This window comes from Natator depressus, chromosome 7 (assembly GCF_965152275.1).
Source record: "Natator depressus isolate rNatDep1 chromosome 7, rNatDep2.hap1, whole genome shotgun sequence".
Taxonomy (NCBI): domain Eukaryota; kingdom Metazoa; phylum Chordata; order Testudines; family Cheloniidae; genus Natator; species Natator depressus.
The window spans coordinates 4,585,533-4,606,579 of record NC_134240.1 but is presented as its reverse complement, the minus strand read 5'-3'; the positions used below and the strand labels follow the sequence as shown (position 1 = coordinate 4,606,579).

At 44.4% G+C, this 21,047-nt stretch overlaps 1 protein-coding gene across 14 annotated transcripts in view; it reads left to right on the top strand.

The window, feature by feature from the left end:
• Positions 1 to 18,580, top strand: part of CADPS (calcium dependent secretion activator) — a 374,509-nt gene extending 355,929 nt beyond the window's left edge. For 2 of the 14 annotated variants that reach the window (XM_074957385.1, XM_074957384.1), the window contains 2 exons: positions 15,545 to 15,649; positions 17,417 to 18,574. In XM_074957385.1, the coding sequence (XP_074813486.1) occupies positions 15,545 to 15,649; positions 17,417 to 17,596 (285 nt within the window). In that variant the 3' untranslated portion in view covers positions 17,597 to 18,574. Of the gene's footprint in view, positions 1 to 15,544; positions 15,650 to 17,416 lie in introns of all 14 variants that reach the window. The other 12 variants (XM_074957387.1, XM_074957386.1, XM_074957375.1 and 9 more) reach the window with 8 other exon arrangements.
• Positions 18,581 to 21,047: the final 2,467 nt, after the last annotated feature.

The following is a 21,047-nucleotide window of genomic DNA, read 5'->3' as shown; positions in this document are numbered from 1 at the left end:
TGAGAGTGGTCACTGCTTCTGTTACTGGCTCTAAGGGGATGACGGTCCCAGGTGGTGAGACTTCACGATGCTGAGCTAGATGGGACTTGCGTGGCTAAATCCTATGCAACTATTTGGAAATGTAGAGGGAACTATATGGTTTACGAATTGTGTGAATAAATATAAAGCTCAGATTGTTTTCACAACTGTCACACAACAGCTTGATGGTGAAGGTGCAGGAGTTAATGCCTCCAGTTGGCTTTTTTTAAACTCTGTTGAAATCCGTGCTTGGATGACGTTAAGGAACTGAATGGCTTCAGAGGCAGTATAATTTGGGGTTAAGGAGCTGTAACCCATCCCAGAGTGCCTAGGTGTTGTAATACAAAATGTATTCTAATTGTTAGTTAATTGTATGCAGCACAGAGCCCTAAATGCAGAGGCTCTTTATGAATGAAATGATTCGTATGTTTACGATTTATTTATAACGTAAGTGCGAGACCATATATGCATACAAAATACAAAGCAAAAAACCCCCCATATTAGAGACATCTTTTTCCATTAATAATAGTGGGAGTTGCTTGTGTAATCTCATAAACACTGCACTGAACATTTACAATCAACAAGTCCATTTGCTAGAGACAGCAGGAAGTTCTGCATGGACCTTCCATTAGCACCGACGGGAACGATATGCAAGAGACCCCTTCAAACCAAACTTAAACCCAATTAAGGGTGAAACGCCATCCTTAACTCACCCTCTTGCTGAGGTCCTCAAACAGTGGGTGATCTTAGCTACCATATGTACTGCAAAAAGCCTGCCCTGCTTAAACACAACTGTGTGTGAGTTTCAGCTTTCACTCTGAATTTCCTTCCGTGTTGTGTCTAAGGCATTCCGTTTACATTATTCAAACAACGTTTTTGTGGTTTCTTTTGAGAAAGATGATGTAATTCAACACCATTTACATCCTAGACAAATGATTAATAGTTCAGGGTAGAGGCTTGATCCTATTATGTAAGGCTGACACTGTGGTATTATTAAATAATAATACAAATGATTTTAATATCAAGCCCCTTTGACTTTATACCCTGCCCACATAGTTAAGCTTTCAATGTGAATGAGATTTCACAGCCAAGGAATAATACAGGGAAAAAACAATCAGAAGTTACAGAGCAGCGGGGTCGTAGGAACTATTCTAAATGTATCTGCAGTGAAATCATTATAGTATTATTAAAAAAAAATCTTTGCTGAAATGTAAATCTGTAGTCTTAGCAAAGCACGTCAGTCACTTATTTAAACCAAGGTTCATTATTACTATTGCTTATGCTGTACCATAGATGTGCATGGTGCTTTAACAATATAATAGTAATAAATAAAAACATAGCACTACCATTTAGCACTTACTGAGCTAAATGTTAGCAAAAAATAATAGAAGGCATATTGCTTATCCAGAGGAAAATTTGCCACTGACATAGGACCCTATCCTGCAAAATCTTTACTTACTGAAGTCCTCACTCTTGTGAGCAAGGTACTGTTTGCTGTTCTATGGTTTCTTAAATAGGGCATGTACCCAAAGTATTTCTGAATTGTGCATTCTGTTTCTGAACGTAACCAAGTCGGAAATCCCTACTAGAAGGTAAGCTAGCGAATCACAACTTGTTGCCAAAAAAAAACCCAGTTATCAACTTTTATATTTTGAAAGAAACAACACATAAAAGAATAGCGTGAGCTATAAAATAATGTGTTTTATAATAGAAAGACAGCTGTCTCTGCATACTCTTTCGGTTATGCCTTGTTATTGTGTGGTCTATGGTGGTATACAGAAAGGCAGCCGCCTTTTTAAGTACTCGGTAGAATATTTAGTTACTCAGAGATCAGATACCCTTATTGTCTGGTCCATGGTAGTATAACAGAAAGATCTCTATTTATCTGTTCATTCTTGACAGTGCCTGTGATTTTATAGCCTGTGGTGATAGTAGTGGAGAATTTGATGTGTACAATATTGGTGTATCTCCAATTGTTTGTGAACATCAGACGTTTTGAAACCTGGTTGTAATCAAGGAATATAAGCATAAGCCTGAAAGGCTAAAGAGCAGAAAGACCCGCACATAAATGCTATTATGTACTTAATGAGGCAGGGTTTAAAAAAAAAAAAGAATCAGCCACACAAGTTGGTTTTATCAAAGAAAATGTATAAATAACGACCAGTGATTCAAGCTGCTGTACAAAGAAAAAGCAGGGGGACATGAAGCTAGCACTTCACTTGTGGCATTCAGACAATCGTATTTACTACACTAATCTTTTTGGCTTAGAGATTGACAATCAATATATTATTATCAACAAGCAGTAGCACACACAAAAAGCTTCCATTTCTCTTTAACCATGTCCCTAAATCCTTTAAATTTAATTAAAACTGGCCAGTCTTCCCAATAGTGCAAATTACACTTAAAATAATATTAAATATTTGTACTGAGTGAAGACAAAAGTGTTGGCTTGTGCAGTTTGTTGAAAACGCACACACACACACACACACACACACACACACACACAGAGACGGGAAAAAAATTGAGCTAATCAAAGTTAAAATAAAGTCTCTCTCCCTCTCTCTCTCTCCCAAGACTACTGTCTATAACATGTTGTTCCTTATAGAAAGTGGGATATGGTGGCATTTGCTTGATTAACTTGCTCGACAAAAGTGACAGCTGCTGTGGGTGCATGTAGATAAGCTGCACGGCACAGTTCCGCCTTTGTACATCTGTCAGCAAAAAAGGAAGAATAAAGAGTGAAAAGAGGCAAATTGGTCCCAAAAGGCAATCCATTCAACTTAGGAGGTTCGCTCTATTCAAGCACTCACTGTGAATCTCAAGTACTAGGTAGCTTATTCAATTTCATTCATTCTTTAGAATGAACCCACAAGTGTTTAATTTCTTATTCTGCCCTATAAAAGGGGGAGCTTTTTTATTGGAAGCATTAATTGTAAGACTAGCTGATCAATGCTTACAACTTTAACTCATCATTAATTTTCTGTTTAACTAATTTTGGGATCTGTAACCTGGTAACTTCTCACTGACTTCTTGGATTGCTCCCTGAAAAATCCAAAAATATTCCGACATTCAGCTCTCTGAACCTGGGTCTCTGCCGACGAGAGTGAAGACTGCAGGCCAGATCCTCAGCAGGTGTAAATCATCCTAGGCCACTGACTTCATTGTTTGCATTGCTGGGAACCCCAGTCATGGGCCAAGACACCATTACGTTAGGTGCTGTACAAACACATGGAGCTTCATCGATTTACACTGGCTGGAGGAGTCATCCCTACGTGTGCCTGGTTACACAGACAGGTTTCCTGGCTCAGAAGGGTAATCTTACTGGTGGTAAATCTTCTGCAGAAGAGTTACTCAGAGATCAGCTTCCTAATGAAGTCGGGGGGGGGGGCGGGGGTTGGGAGGGGGGAAGGTCTGCAAGCATGGCAGCCTGCAATAATAATAGCAAAATATGGTTTTCGCTGAGAAACTGGAAGGAAAGTTTATGATCAAGGTCAGGGGTCAGCAGCCTTTCAGAAGTGGTGTGCCAAGTCTTCATTTATTCACTCTAATTTAAGGTTTCACATGCCGGTAAAACATTTTAACGATTTTAGAAGGTCTCTTTCTATAAGTCTATAATATATAACTGAACTATTGTTGTATGTAAAAGTAAAAAAGTACGGTTTTTAAAATGGTTAAGAAGCTTCGTTTAAAATTAAATTAAAATGCAGAGCCCCCCGGACCAGTGGCCAGGACCCGGGCAGTGTGAGTGCCACTGAAAATCCGCTCGCATGCCGCCTTTGGCACACATGCCATAGGTTGCCGACCCCTGATCTAGTGGGAGGGGCACTAATGTGTGGGTAGGTCTCAGCAGGGCAGAGAAGTTTCTCTTTTTGTGGCAGAAGATTCTCTGTTCCCATCTTCTAATTGACGCTGGAGGATTATTGTTAAATTCATGCATCTTGTGGGCCAGCAGCTCTTTTCATCCACACCAGTCTATGCCACCATCCTACTCCGCAACTTAGCTGCAGTCTTAATCTCTCTCGTCTAGGCACTTCTAATGTGCCCTTCACTGTGGTGCCTAGGATTCCCCTACCGTCCCCTGGGAAAGTGGCACAGTCTGGGCATTGGAGCGGAAGGCTGCTTGAGACACTTTGTCCAGAAGGACTTTGAGTCCCCAGAAGAGGAAAACTATAATGACCTGGCTGGAAGGCCCAGACACGAAAGGGGACCGATCAAGTCAGAGAGAGGGAGACAGCCCAGGGGACGTGCAACCAAAGGAGGGCGCATCTGACTGGTTGAGAGCTAATCCCCTGGTGCACCACAAGGAGGCGCCCCAGCGGTGAGTAGTTACACTTCCGCAGAAAATAAGACAGTTGTTCCCATAATGCTGTAGCCTCAGCTTAGAGCAAGGGCTAGATCTGCTGGTGTGGCTAAGCTCTGTTCAGCGCAGGACGTGGGGAGGGGGAGGCCCCTCCGATCCAGTTTTGCACCCTGTTGCAACTTAGAGCAGCGTCAGGACAGAGCAGGGCCAAAGATCTGACCCCATGGGTTGCCGTCAAACCCAGATCTCTTGCATGGTAGTGCCCTGGATACCAACTGCGCCAATGGGCTAGCCCAGAACTGAACTTTTTTAAAATGAGCATGTGTGAAATGTAATGTTCCTGATTTTCCACCCACTCACACTTATCATCATCTACACCTGGGCAAAACCAGTGTAAACCCCACCTCTACCACTGGTAACGTTCTACATCCAATTTGCATAGGTGTAAATGACTAGGCAAGGGTGAAGGTAGTGCAGACTCACTCTGCTACTGAGGTGCACACCTTGGGTTTTAAAGGTTACTCGGTAAATTTTGCTTTGGTGAAGTTATGCACAGGAAGTCACATGATTTGGCATGTGACACTTTTCTACAAAGATAAAGGTGTGAAAGATGCATCAGTCATGCACTGGGCAGTTACCATTTGGATCAGTCACCTTTGCAAAGTTATGACATTATGTCATTCCCAGAATACACTGTGAGTTGTCACTTGTCTCCTGTTGAAGTAGGAGAGCCAGTTCAGCTGTCTAGCGGTAGCACAGTGTGCTGCCATGCACAACACTCAGTGTGAGACCACAGCTCAGTCCGTCACATCTGGGCTGGTGGGTCTGCAAAACAATATGGAGCCAGCATGCCCTGTCACAGTGGGCAGGGAAAAGCCATGTTGCTGCTCAGCAAGCCCCGCTTAGGGGACTGAGAAGGAACACTGAGAGTGTCCACAAGAACCTGTACCCAGAGGAACTGTACAGGGACTTGAGGGCAGGGTAATGAAGCAAGTTTGAGGGGAAACCCGTGAAGCTCAGGGGACCCCAGACGGCCAGAAGTGGCTTCACTCTTGTGCCATTCTCAATGTCGACATTTCCAGTATTCTCTTGTGCAATAAGCTGAATGCAGAGGATGAGCCAGGTTAGCTCGCAGCATCAAATACTGTATCCTGCCTCTGACAATATCATGTGCCTGATGTTTCAGAAGATAGTGAGAACCTTCCATAATGCACCTGGCATTAGTGTCTATGGTGGTGGGGTGCAAAATCTTTCCTTACCCCTATAGCGATCAATTGATGGCCTGAAGCATGAGGTTTTGCAGTCCCTATCTTAGTATTCTTAACGATAAATGTTCTTATATAATTGGTTTTAAAGGACCTGGTCTTCAGAATTTAGGTGTGTGTGCATCTGAGTTTAGCGCAGATTTGCACACCAAGTTTACATACTCCAGGTTAAAGGCTCCGATTCGTATGCTGCATGGCTAGATAGGTGTGGCATGAAAGAACAACTTGTGGATTGTTGTAGACTCGTGTAGCAAAGTAATGTGCATACCAAGTAAGTTCTCAATCGTGTGCAGACTTGATTACCAAAAAACAGGTTTGGGAGTTATCCAGGGCTGCAGATGTACGTTCCCTCATAAGGGGAAAATGAAATGTAGCTTCCCTGAACCATTGTGACAGCCTTAAAGGTAGAATTTGACCATCTCTTCTCCCTCCATACATTTGCTGATATCCGGATCCAATTTACATTCTTATATGGGGTCAGATCCTCAGCTGGTGTAAATCAGTATAGCTCCGTTGACTTGAGTGGAGGACCTGTCTCAGTGAGTGGAGAATAGGCACGAGTGTATGGCCGATCAGAGAAAAGATACCAAACTATTTGGGAGGGGGCTGCTGTTTCCCAGCAAATTCCCATGTTGGGTTAGCAACAAAACCCATGGCCAGACATGAGCACACTCCTCTTGTGTGCCCAGGTGCGCGGCCTCCTTATTTTGTGTTGCTTTTATGCTGGGTGTCGCGGAGGCAGCCTCCCGATGCAGAATCCGTTACCTTCGGAACACCTTGAATTCAAAGGCTCGCTCAGCAGCCTCCTGTCAGCGTTTCAAAACAAGTTCATGTGGCAGACAAAAAGAAGGGGCAGCCTGTGTTCAGCGTTTTCCAGGCCCTGGTATGTCACAGTTCTAAACAGATTTGAATTGCTTGGATTGGTTCTGGTTGGAAAGCAAGGACTGAAATCAGGGGTCATAGGTGAGAGTTACTATGGTAATTGAGTCGTATCACCAGTAATTTTGCTCTCCTGAGCATTAAAGCACATAATAAAGGACAAACAACAGTGGTTAAAGCAAGCAGGTAGGATTACTCTGTTCTTTTGTCAGAAGTATATAATGTCTTGTAGTCAGTTTTAAAGACTTCTCAACCCCCAAATCCCCCCCAGCAGTCACCTGCTGAGTAATTTTGTATGCTTAATCTGTAGCCCTTAACTACAAGCTTTCTGCTAATGTGAGGCAAATGGGTAGTTTTGACACTAAATAGGGCAGTAAAGATTCCCTGACCTAGAAAACCTCCATTCCGAGACACTGAGAGCAGAAAATATTCTTTCAGCATCCTTGTAAGACGTTTTGAATGACACAAACTAGCTTTGACTAAACCATGCTGAAGCCTCCGATTAATGGTTTGCAAAAACTTGCCGCACATCCCTGCTGCAACTTCCCCCATAAAACTTGTCACTTCAGATTGCCATCAGCCACCACAACAATAATCATTCCATGCCTATTGCTAATTGCAAGCACAGCTGAGGCTCAGCGGGGTGCTCTTGCACAGTCCCAGGCCTTTACACCAGCCGCAATCTGTTGTGTGGCACTTGTTCACACACAAAAACTACCCGCAAAGGCAGAAAGAGGCAGAGTCACCGGTTTCTTGTAATCCCCCTGCTACCCTGCTGACAGCCCAGCCCCATAAGCATTCCTGGTTTTGTCCTCCCCTTTACAAAAGCTGAAATGACCTTAAGCTACCAGTATGTGAGCTTTTGAATGAAGAATACAACTCCTTCAGGTGCATTAAAAAGCAGTGCTGCATCTGGCTTATGAGAGTCTCTTGGCAGCACCCCTGGGGTGAACTGTGGCTTCCTGTAACATGTAAAATATGAGTGTGAACTCCAGGTTCATGGCAAGGAACAGGAGGTCATGCTTCCATTCAGACCGCACGGAAGACAACGGGAGTTTGCAGATGTTCTTGTGTGTGTGTAACGACACCACCTCCCCAAACGCACAGGAACCCAGCGCGGCTTTTGATAAAACGTGCCGCCGCCTGTGTGTTACTTGCAGATTTATTCATATCAATTTTTGCCATTTATATATTCAGAGACAAGCCTGCTTTTTCAACAGCTCCATAGCTCAGCCTCAAAACTCTCCTCTTCCAGGCATTAAACCTAGTGCTCAGGCTGGCGGGGAGGTTGTCACGGTAACGGTCAAAGCCTGCCAGAGGTCATGCTTCAGCACCCTCTACCGGGTCCCTTCCGGAGATTCAGAATCTGCCTACTCCTTCCCTGGCAAGAGGTGCAGTCAGGGCTGCTGTGAAAGAAAGGGGGCTGGATAATGGTAGACTGCAAGAGCAACTGGAATCCTTCGGGTGCTTCCTGAAGCTGCCAACTGCAGTGTCCAGTTACTGCCAGTGGGGCTGTTCCTGAAATTGTTGCTGGGGAAAGAACTTAGTTTTTAATTCATGCCTCGCTGAGGTAAAACGGCCACTGAAATGGGCAAGGTCTGAGCCGAAACAAAGTCGGGACTCCAGGATCTGACTCAGTGGGAGTTTTGCTTGAGCGAGCAACTTATGAAAGGGAAGAGCCCCACTGGGGGATAGTATTCTTGGCCTGATTGGGCAAGGAAAAGCTTGGATGCCCAGTGTCAAAGTATCAGATGGGTTGTTTACGGCAAAGCCAAATATAAATATATTCATAATAGCGAGACGCCAACAGTGCGATGCTGCGATTAAGCAGCCTTACGTTAGGAAGTCAGTGTTGCATAATTGATGGCTTAGCCTTGGTAAACAGATCCTTTTAATGCATTTTAGAAATATGCCTGGGTGTTAGGAGCGTAATTGTTCTGTGTAGATTTCAATAAGCAAACAAAAGCATTACTTGAGCAGTGTTATCCAGGTTCCGCTGAGTTACCTCCCACCCGATGGGTTCTGTGAGCATAAACACATAATAATAAACATAATTTGTTATGATTGTGTATGAAATGCTCTGAGAAAAGGTTGCTATAATTTTTGAAGGATTTTTATTATGTACAACAACTGAACCGGCAGAAGAAACTATTTATTTCATATCGCAACAGGACTTTGTCTCTTGTGTCTAAGATCACATTTCTGTTTGGCAGGGTGAGATTAGTTGTAAAAAATATATATATAGTCATGTGGAAATGTTAACATCTTTGTGTTAGCCATGAAATCAGAAATCGTCTTCCTTCTAATAACACATTGTCTCTAGTGATTGTTTCAGTATCTATTTCACTTATAGCTTACTCTGTTTTTATGCATATGCAAAGCTTAGATGCGGCAATTGAAGAATGCTATATTAAATCTAAAAAAATTGATAGATGTGATTTTTTTTAAAATCAGGATAAATGTATTAACGGATATGTCTTGAATTGTATCTCATTTATAACTTACAGTATTGAAATTCTTGTGAAGTTGATTGCTTAGCCTTGGTGAACAGATCATTGTAATGCATTTAAGAAATGCACATGACATGTAGTCTTATGTTTTAAAGATCTGCATGGTTGATGTTTTATTAGCAAATGCTTTTCTACCCATGGGAGGAGAGGGGGACAGCATTTGGATCCTGGGTCAGGGTCCAGTTTGAACTTCCCCAGTGTCCTGAGTGTTTGAATGCATTGTCTTTCGTAGATAATTTAGCTTCATTTGCTTTATGTTTCCAAAGACTCACATGAAATGCTGATGGAAAGAGGGGGATCAAATGTAGGTTGGCAAACTCAACAGCAAAACTGCCAACCCTGTTAGAAGAGCGTTGGAAGTCACTGGTATTTTGTGGTGATTATATTGCATGGACTGTAATGATAATTAGTTTGGTGAGTAAATAACTGATAGGTGTTTTTGTTTTTTAAAGATTGGATAGGCCATGAATTCACCTTCAGCGTTCTTATGGTTCTGCGCCTTGCTGGGAACCTAGCAAGTTAATTTGGTCCTTCTGGGGGCTGCCATCTTGGTTGGTCTAGCTCTTTGTTTCAGCTGATACTGTGGAAGTTCTGTCCTTTCAAGGCTGAGGTTGTTGTTTTTATTGAATAGTTAGACACACAAAGGCTTGCACGCTACATTACAGACAAATATAAAGACTGTTCCTTGCCCCCAAGAGACTCACCACTGATTTAGACTTAACGCAAGAGGTGGCAATAAACAAAGGAAGGTGGATTGTGTATGGAAAGAATGAGATACAGTGGTGGAAGATCATAAGATGTTCTTAATGCTGCATGCTCATCTGCTCTCTGGGTGTTGTTTTTAATAAGTTAGTAAAACTTGGGGATAGTCTCCAAACAGGGCAGGGATGGAAGCCTAACTCAAAGAAATGAGCCTTTAAGGAGGCATTTAAAGGAGGGGATTGATATTTTCTGGCGCGCAGGGTCAGGAGTGGGTGATGGCAGCCAGAGGTCATGGCTCACTTGAACCAAGGGCATGAGCCATTTGAAGAAATGAAACCACCTTCTTCTTTTAAGTTTCTTTACAGTTTCATATTTTGGGGCATGGGGTTGAATCCTGAGCAGACATTCCCTGTCTATCAGAGAAACGACAAAATTAGCATAGATTCATAGAATGAGGCCCTCACCCCTCTCTGGCCACTGTATGCCTGACAAAAGGGCTGGAGTGGCATAAAGCGGACCCGGTTGTGCTGGGGGAGAATAGCTCTGCTGCAAGCGCTGTGGAAGACGGCCATAAAGTTGCCTTCTGAGGACCCCTTCCAAGCCCTGGCCTAGGACACATGCAGGGAATGGGACTGAGGGCAGGAGGGGTGCGCTGGTGCCTGGCAGCACAGCGGTCCGTAGCACAGCCAGGGAGATCCCAGAGTTGTTTGAAGCAGCCCTTGGCGTAGCCCAGGATTACAAGGGCACAAAAGTGGCTTCGTGCGCCATAGCCTCCATTCCCTCGGGCTGGGAGACCTGTGCTGCGCTTCTTAGAGAATCAGAAGCTCACCCATCCATTTTAAGGCCTGAGGCATCATTGTGATCATCCAGTCTGATCCGCTGCATAGCACAGGCCAGAGGATTTCCCCTAGGCATTCCCCATCAAGCCCATAAATTCTGACCAAGCTACAGCATAGCGTCTGGAAAAAGACATCCAGTCTGATGTAGACTCCAATTGACAAAGACTCCACCACACCCTTAGGTAAGTTGCTCCAATGGTTAATTACCCTCCCTGTGAAAAAGGTGTGTCTTATTTCCAGTCAGAATTGGTCTAGCTTCAGCTCCCAGTCATTGGATCTTGGTAGCTCTTTGTCTGCTAGTTTAAAGCACCCTCCACTATCAGTAATCTCCTCCCCAGGTTGCGTACAATATAGACACCGAGTGAAAAAATAACTCCCCTGTCTTTTCACTGGCCGATCTTCTGTTCCTTTATCCCCACCCTTTGTGAACAAGAAGTTTGTAAAGCTAAGCGCAAAGCGTCTCTGTGTTCTGGAGCAGTTCTTTGTCAGGCAACGTCAGCCCTGGATTTCGGCTCTGTCCCATGGGAGTGTGCAGCTCATCCCCATCGGTGGAGGGGATGGGAGCCTTGTGCGTGTAGAGCCCCTGGACTTGTCTCCTAGATGCCCACGGATGCCCGTCTGTCTGGCTATACAATGGAATTTGGGCAGGAGATGGAGCTATGGACAGCTGCACCCTGCCTGTGATGTCATTCCCAGCTGATCCCTGGGATAGTCACGTACCCTACCAACAGATAACGCTGCTTGAGGTAGGCTCACCTGGGAGAACCACTACTAAATCTTCTCCCCTGGAGAGGGCAGGAGCCATAAAGTCCTTTCCCCTGCCTGGGCCACTGCCCTTTCTCCAGGGTAGGGATGCCCACAGTCACTCCTGTGATTGCAGGGCTTTAGCCACACCCACTCTAGGTGGTGAAAGGGAGGGTCTGGGAAACGTGGACCACCTCTGTCCCATGCTCCAGCCCTGTTCACTCCATCCTCAGCTTTGCACTTCACTCTTCCCCCAGCCTTCCTCGTACCCTGGCTCACCTGCTTTCCCAGCCCCTCCACTGGCTCATTTCCCCATTCTCTTTCAGCTGGAAACCCCACTGCAGGTCCCACTCAGACTATAGTCCCCTTCACACTGGGGAGCCCAACCAGCAGACTACAGCTCCCTCTGTGTTTCTGTCCCCAGTGAAAGGCAGGGACCTGCCTCTTATTTCCTGCTTCTCCTTCCCAGCAGGCCTTGCTCTCAGTCTATAGTCAGTCACATGTTCTGCGAGGAAACCTGGCACCTTGACCTGGAAACTTTGGTCCAGTTTTTTTAATCAAGAAAATCACTTTCTAAAGCAAAGCAAAGGGATTTGACTCCCCACCTGCCAATAGAGGGCATGATCCAGGAGACCTTTGAACTCAGTCGAAAGACTCCGCAGAAGGGCTGCCTAGTCCCAGTGTTTTACAGTCCGTAGCTCTAACCAGCCACGCCATGGCTCACCCACTTGTTCTCCTAGCGATAGTAAAGGAACAAATTAAAATGAACCCGGTGCCCTAGGCCAGGTAGCTCCTTCGCACCACCTTTAGCCTGGTCTGCTGGGTCCAAACGGACTCCCGGGGGTGAGTCAGACAATGTGCCGATCGTGTGCTCCTTCTGGTGTGTGTTGTGAGGCAGCCTGCACCCAGGAACGTACTAGGAATGTGGGAAGGGGTCCCAGCCGTAGATCGCCCCTGGCAAGGAGCCTTACTACTAATCTCTCACAGCTTCTAGGCACCACACAATGAGCCTGTGCAGGAAACCTCTGGTTTCTTCCATAGAAAACAGTCAATACAAACAATTAGCACACGGCAGGTTGGCTTGCTACCTGCTTTTTCAAACAGAAGAGGCTAAATGTCTCTCTGAAAAGCAGCTAAATCTGTCATCCAAGGAGATCCTGGAGTTGGGGCTAGACAGTAGAGGGAGTGGGTATGGTAGAGAGTGAAAGTGGGAAGAGATGCCTCTCTTAGCTACTTCAGTGAGATCATAGGATCCTGTCAGACTAGCTAGCGAGGGTAAATGTGGGGATACTGGAAGCCTTTCATTTAATCAGCCAAATGAATGTTATAAGGTATTCATTTTCTGGGTTCCCAACACACAGAGGTTAATGTTTCCCAGATCACTAGACAGTATTTAAGTGCAGTATAATGAACATAGGACACCGGGATTTGAACTACCTGGTTCTCTCTGGGTTTAATTGGCTGAATGAGGCTGTCACTTTGTCAGCATGCTGCTGAGCCGTGTCTCGGAGCCTATCCAGGAAAGAAGATGTTTTAATTATAAAAAGTTCAAAACAAAAAACAGGCCCTTTGCATTCTTTCAAGTACATCTTCACCGAGTTCTGCTCAGCCCTCATTGGAGATTGCTGCTAATTGGCATGTTAATTACAGGTCAGCCTGACAGCAGTCTTAAAACACACCTCTGCTGTGATGCCTACAAAACACTTGACCCTGGTTAGGCTGAAGGGTTACAGGAAACAAAACTGATCGAATGGGTTAAACCAGGGGATGCAAGTTAAGTTGGGAAGCAGAAACCAAATTATAAATGTGGAAAAGCTGCCCTGCGCCCAAAGGCCCTAGGGAGAATGGAAACATCCTACAGAGGCAGAGCTGGAGCAAGGTTACAATTGACTTTGGACAGAAAACTTCCCCTTGAGTTGGGAAAAGGAGTGGACGCCGGGCCAGGGTACAATGAATAGGGAGTGGTCTGACTACAGGACCTCTTGAGCCCTTTCTCAGCTACCTCAGAGAGCCTCTGCAGATTCGGGAGCCGGGGAAGTTCTGTGGCTCCCTGTTTTAGGAAATCAATGACTGGTCTGTACTGATCCCTGCGAGGCTGGAGAGGGACACCCAGATGCCATGGTGAAGGGTGCCCAGGAAAGAACCTCAATAAGTAGGTGAGGAGGAGCTAGATGAGGGAAGTTGTCCCATCAACACAGGGAAATGTAGTGCAAGAGACCCATTTAAAGGTGTATTCGGGGGCAGTTATGGTCAGGGAAGCCTTTGAATGCACAGTACCTCCAGCAGCCATCTTCACCAGGCACCAATAGGAGCTGGGTGGTGAGAGGGAGAAGCATGGGGCATGTGCATATATCCCTGAGAGAAACAAGTTGAGGGGGTTTCACTTCTCGCTGTCCCCTGTTTCTTCCATGAGGACACATTCCCCTGCAGAGGGAAAATTCATAGGAGAGGCCACAGGTTTCCATTGCCCTAGGCATAAGGAGGAACGGGGGTCCCATGACTGGTAGCAAAGTCTGGAGTGGGCAGTCAGAATGAGGCACCAGGTTAGACTCCACACTTCTTGCCTCTAGCGCCCTCTGTGGCTATGACGTGTCTCGATTGCCTGCTGTTTGGCCGGAGTACAGATCTGCAAAACCCAACCCAGCCAGATCCATTAATATTAAAGAGGGAATTTTGTTAGTGCTGAAATGTGCAAGTTATACTAACATGGGCCTGACCCTGTGCTTTTTTACCCTAGTTTTACACCAGAGTAACTGCATTGAATTCAACAGAGGATCTCTAGCGTAAAGCTGGTGGGACAGAGGGGGGAATCAGGCATCAGTGCCCTGGTCAATTTTCATTTTTTTCCCTTTGCAATTAACCTTTTGGGGGAAGGGGTTGTTTTTGTGAGTGTCTGATGAACTTAGAGGTCTGGCTGGGAGAACAGCAAACCTCAAAGGATGATTTCCAAAGAGGGCTAAAAAAGAGAGTTTCACTAATGGGGACATAATCGAAGAACAGAACTGCCTCGTTCTGCTTTACAAGGGAAATAGAAATGTCAGCCCAAGTTTGAAGTCACATTGACAAAAGATGTGAGTGTCTAACAGACACCCTGTCTTAGGGAGGGTTGGAGTGGGGAGGGGAGAGCATTAAAAGCATTTTTAACTAGCACTTGTTCAAATTTCCACTCGTCTCTGGTGCATGTATTGGCACACGTGAAAAGTCATAGTGCAGGCGTGATGTGTGCACATCCTGTGTGTGAGAGAGAGAAGTTGTGTGTGCACATCTCTCTGCACAAGTAACTTCTGAATTCAGTTTCAATTGTTCTTTTGATAATACAAAGTGGAATGAAAACTGGTGACATTTTAAGATTTGATTTTTTTCCCCCTTTTTATCCTGCCGTTTGGGAGCGTTGCTCAGTCCTATGTCTCCGAGTGAGATGGATGAATATCAGAGCAGTGTTCTAACCCCACAGCCCACCAGAGACTTCTTGCTCTGCAGGGGCGGCAGTCTGCCGTGACAGCTGCGAGCATGTTTCACAGACGAGAAGCAAAAGTTCAGCCCCTTGAGGGGAGCTATAATTTCAACATCTTGAAATTAGCTGTTTTTGCTATCTGCTTTTCCATCTTTAGCATTGTTGAGACTGGAGCAGACAGGGCAGCCAGTGCTGTATGCTCTTATGACAGGGTATCCTAGCCCTGCAGTTACCATGTACTGATATGATCAGGTTGTATTAGAATCCCCCAGTACATACAGTCTGCTCCTTTTAAGGAATCAGAGACCTCCTACAGCTGATTGGGTGTGAAATTTCAAAGAAGGTAAGTGGCAAAGAAATCACTGGGTTTGATGTGGTTAGTGGCAGGGTCATGGTGGAACAGCTGTAAGAAAAGCATTGGGGTAAAACTGGCATCCTGGCTGGCAAATCAAATCATTGGCAAAGGTGGTACTGCCCACCCTTCCTGTGGAAAAGCCAGCCATGCTGTTGCTCTCCGTTACCATCCAGAGATGTTCCTTGTTGAGGCGATTGTGGATGGATGAGTTGTGCTAAAAGTCTGTAGTCCTGGGGTGCATGTTTTATTTAATAATCCCTTTTTGGGAGTGAGGGGGGGAGAATCTGATTAGGAAAAAGAAATGCTCATTCATTGAAATTCTGCTTTTAAAAAAATTCCCTAGTAATCCTGTCATAGTCATTTAACAGGTTGGCAAATAGAAAAGGTCAGTCCTGATTGTATATGCCTGTTCGCAGATTGTGTTTATTCATGATACTCATGGGATGTGTTTGCTGGAGAACTCTTGTCTCTCTTGCAGCAATGGTATACCAGCTCCATGAATGTCATTTGCACCTGGTTAACAGACCGCATGGACCTGCAGCTTCACATTTACCAACTGAAAACTCTTATTAGGATGGTAAAGGTAATAATTTTTATGTGACTTTGCAAACATCTTAGCATTCGAAGCACTGTGTGTGGTAGGTTTTCTTAGAGGAAATGTATTCTGCAGCCAAGCAAGTAAATCATTAATTAGAACAGTTTATATTAGGTGCATATGAGGATACTGTAAGTACAAAAATTAATCAAAGGGAATTTGAGACAGATACAGATTAGAAAAATACTTTGCACAATTATAAAGTAGTTATTTACACTGCAAGGGGGAAAATATATTATTGACATTTAACCCTAATTGTACAATAAACATTCCAAAAATTGAGTTTTTTATGTGCAAACATGTTGATCCCACCAATTAATCCATTTTAACTTGGGGTTTAATTTTAAAAAATTCCAACATTTGGTTGAAGGGAAATATTTACTCCCCAAAATCTGTAAGTATGTCTTGTGCTTATTGTCAGAATGCAAATCATGATTGTTCTCATAGTTAACTGAATTAGTTTCTTTTACAATGGGTGTATACAATCAGCAATAAGGGATCACAAACGTGAGATAACATACCCTGAAAGTGGCATTTTTTTCCTGTGCATGCGTGCGTGTCTTGGACTAATGATAATTATTTCAGTGTGAAATCACAGTGGTTTACGTGAAATAAGATCACAGAAGGGGGTAAATATGTTTTTTGATCATTTTAGGTTCTATCTGATGCTTTTTGGCCTAGTGGTTTAAAATGTTTTGTCTTTTCCTCTACACCAAGAACAAATCAAAGGATAACGAAATTACAACTGAAATGTACTAAATGTACTTTTCATAGATTGGAGCAATAGGCACCAGCAAATAATCTCTATTTGTTAATTCGCTGAGGATTTTTTTTTTCTGGGTTTATTTTCTTTTAAAGCCAATATTGCTTTGGGTAGCTGCTAGAACTAATTTGAGCATGTTCTTGTCCACAAGTAACTACCTCACCCAGCTCCTGGTTTATAGTGTGTTATTAAATTAGTGGTATTACTGCCGGAGTCTTATCTCACAGAGATCAATCAAGAAGGCTCTAAACCTAAATTCAGATACAAAGAGGTTAATTTTAATTCTTAACTACCCAGGAAACTTCTGTAACTTACCAATAGCTGCAGACGGTGGAAGGAGGGGAAGATATAAACATATACACGTATGCACAGTGTGTTTGTTTTTGACATATATATTCAGTGTCTCTAATGTGCAGGACATACTTGTCAACAAGATTTGAATTTTGTAGATAGAAGTATTTATTTTAAAATATTTTCATTTCACTGGAGTAGAGTTTTGGAGCCATGTAACCATGTCTCTATCTGATACGGGGTTTTTATTTTATGAGGAAAAATAACTACGTATTGCAGCAATACATTGCCAAGGGAAACAGGATACATCCCAATTTACTTTGCAGCTTGTGCATCATTAACACAGTGGGCACCCGATCCTGAAATCCTTACTCAGGCAAAACTCCCGTTGAAGTGGCCAAAAGTGGCCAGAGTCTCATTTGCACAAAGGCCACTTCCTATTTCTCTGTCAGTATAAAGGGGGCACAAGTTACAGTTACACCCACTGCAAGGCATCGCTGCATTGCCTCCGCCATGTCAAATGCCCTTCCTGTCCGTGATGTCAGTGGAGTATGTCCATTGACGTCAATGGCCCAGTGATGCAGGACCAGGCCCTTTGTTTGATGCCTCTTAAAATGAAGCATGAGAAATTTGTGTTTGGGGAATTAAACTTGACTTTGTGCTGTTTGTCTCTCCCTCCCAACACGTCACTTCCATCCTAGAAAACCTATAGAGATTTCCGATTGCAAGGAGTGCTGGACTCCACCCTAAACAGCAAAACCTATGACACCGTGCGAAACCGGCTGACTGTAGAAGAAGCCACAGCATCAGTTAGTGAAGGCGGAGGTCTACAGGGAATCACAATGAAGGACAGTGATGAAGAAGATGAAGAGGATGATTAGATAATTCTGGTCTAGAGGCCCACGTGGTGGTGGCTTCTTCGCCAGTGCATGTACCTAGTCTATTGTTCAGTTAGCCACATTAGGAATTTTTCTGTCCGCTCTAAATACCCATGAGAATTTTACCAATACAATTGCCATTTTAGCTGTGTGGTAATAAGATTAGCACCTCTGTTTGATTCATTGGTTTCCTAATTTCATATCTATATGTTCATAAGCAATATGGAGCACCATTGTTTAATACTGTTAATGGAAAACTACATAGAATACATGCTAGGTGTGTCCCTGTTATAATTAAAGTTTAAACAATGCTTCATTAATGTACTGTATATACATTGATGGTAAATTGTTGTGAAGATGAGTGAATCAAGTACTTTCATTTCTTTGTTTCTCTTCTGTGGATGCCAGCTGCTTAAAATTAATAAAAACAGCTTTGTTTTTAAAAGAAACGTGAGGCTGTTACAAATGAGTTTTTTGTTCTCTGTTCATTTTTTAAAAATCCAGTTGTTTGAATCATTCTGCATCCCAGTTAATAAACCATGTGCTTCTCCTTAAAGATACAGTTAACTCCAGAGAGTGTATGTACCAATGGATTAGTAATTCTGATTGCCACAACAGGTAAATCCTGGCATAATGGATATATCCATGCCATGGAACAGTCCAAAGCAGTTGTTTTATGTCACCATTTGCCCCTCTAAATGTTACATCTTGTTTGTTTCAAGTATCTGTGTATGTAAAAAGGCGACTTTACTTACAATCTTAGATTATAAAAAAGTGTTTATAATAATATAGGAACTTTTATTCCAGTAGACTGTTACCATAACTTAAATTCCTTTGTTTCACAATGTTTTTATCTATATGTCATGTACATTGCATTTTGACCAGTAACTGCATGTACCTGATTTCCCCCTCCAGAAGCTGTGTAAAATAGTGGATCCATTTTGCTTTGGCCTTTTATAAGCCAACAGTTGTAAAAGTGTGGGAACTGTGGCTTTTCAATAAATGACTATTCAGATGTCCTGAGAATAAACTATGGAGTCGTTTTATGTCTGCCTTAGAAAAAAATGACAAGCTAAGATCTAAGAGTCCCTTCCCCCGCCCCCTTCCAGAATAAACACGGTTTGGGGGGGGTTTCCATGAGGGTGTTTCTACAGTTTATTGATTTAAGTAGATTGTTTTCTACTTCACTTCAAAGATCAAGGTGAGGAAGACATTAATAAGGACCCGTTCCAGACCAGGACCATACTCTATCTTCCCCAGGTAACGGGTGGAAATTCACAAAGGTATTTAGGTGCCCAAGTTCCGTTGATTTCAGTGGGAGTTGGGGACCTGAATACTTTTATGAGTCTCACCTTAGGAGTTCCCAGCATCACCTTGGCAGTTAGTCCTGCTTTTACTTGCACACACCACCTTGTGATCCATTGTTTGGGGGCTAGCAGATGGTTTGTTCTTAAAAGTGGTTGCAGTTGTTCCGATGGTTACATGGCAATTGGCCTTTCCTAACACTGATCAAGGGCCTCCAGTTGTACTTTAACCTTCCTTCACAGTGCTCAAAAAATCTGGTCGGAATTAAGAGTGCATGTTGCATGATCAACCTCTTAATTGACGTTAAAACATGATGCCCTGATGGAAAGCTCCTTAGAATCAAAGTTTTACCGGCAAATTTAGTAGTGTTTCCCCTTCGATCCCTCACACAGTCTAATCAGACTCAAAATGCTGGGATGGAGAAAGCTGAATGAAGCCTAACACGTACGTTTATGTCGCTGGCAGTGTACTTCTAGCTGTGTCAGTCCCAGGCTATCAGAGAGACAAGGGAATGAGGAGCATCTTTCATTGGACTGTCGGTTGGTGGAGGAGACAGGCTTTCGACCTTCACAGAGCTCTTGACCTGAAGATGAAAGCTTATTTCTCTCTCTCACCAAAAGATGCTGGTCCAATAAACAGGCATTCAGCCTCTATGAATACCTAAAGCACGGGTGGATGTAAATATCCATGTGCAGGCTATAACTGAACTGAATGGACCTTGCCGTCCACTGTCAGGGGCACAGGGTTTTGACAATCTCAGATCTATAGGTGGAAATCAAAACAGGCTTATCAGACAGGTAAAGAGCTGGCACTCACGGATGGGCCCCTACTAAATTCATCAGCGCCTTGGTTTCATGCTGCACGCTTTCCAATCACTTTCTAAGGGAGTCACAGAAGCAAACCAGTCCCCCCCTCACATCATGCCCCCACGCAACTGGGGAGGGGGTGCCCTGTTATAGCCAATGGCTCAGGATGTCGGAGGCATTTTTTCAGCCTTCTTCTAACCGATGTGAAACAGGGACTTACACCCAGGTTTTCTCTCTCGCTGGTGAGTGCCCTAACCACTAGGCTACTGGGTTGTTTTTTAATCAGTCTCGCCTATTGAAGCTGTTCCACCTTGTATTCAGTAGTAATTGGGCCTGTGACCACGAGAGACTGACCCTGTAGCCTGGTGGGTAAGGCACTCACCTGGGAGGTGGGAGAGGCAGGTGTCAGTCTCTGCTCCAGTAAATGTCCAGTTATTGATAGAAAGTGGAAAAGCTCCACTGAGAGAGAGAGCCTCCAGCGTGGTGGTGCACGCACTCCCTCTGCCTGGGCATCTTCCGCACATTCCAGCTCAGCACTCTGGCCACTGGGCTGTTGGGATGCACGCTCTCTCAGGGCTGGGGCCTGGCCATGGAGCAGCCTCGCGGTAGCATTGCACAGGCCCCCTGGCAGAAGTTTAGGGGACTTCCACCAGTGGGAACTCAGCCTCCTAAGGGGGTAGGCAACAGCTGAACAGTGTTTTGTCAGTTGCACCTAAAAGTGGTTGCAAAGTGCCTATGTCCCTGTGTGAAACTCACCCTACAGGTCTTGACCAAGGTCACACACAGAGCCAGGACCTGAACACAGCTCTCCCAGGCCGGTGCCTTCACCACACAGTTCCCATATAGTCCTTCCTTGGCTGAAGTGGGCAGGCGCTGTCCCTGAGGAGCTTCTGCTGGGCAGGTTGCTCAGGCAAGACCCCCACCTATGGAGGCAAGATTGCATCTGGCACAAACAGACAGGAAATGCCACAGCCACACTGGCAAAAGCCTTGTCCTTGTGTAATGTGAGACACCAGATGGGTCAGCAGCAGGGACTGACTCTGGGAGCTCTGGCTCTGGGAGCCCCGTCTGCCTGGCCTTAGCTCGAAGGCTAGTGCTGACACAAAATGCTGTAGCTGGGACCGGGCGCTGGAGGTGGACAGAGAGCCACAGTACATTAAAGTGGGTTACATATGCCGAAGGAACCTCAGGTGAGCAGGGTAAAAATCTCTCATTGTTTCTTTTCTTTTTTTTAATGATGCGGAACCAGGTGTTTTTAAACCCTGGAGACATCCAAGCAGCTCCTTGCATCTGATGGGCTGAATTCCCATATACCAGAGATGCTACTGTGGGGATTTTTCCTC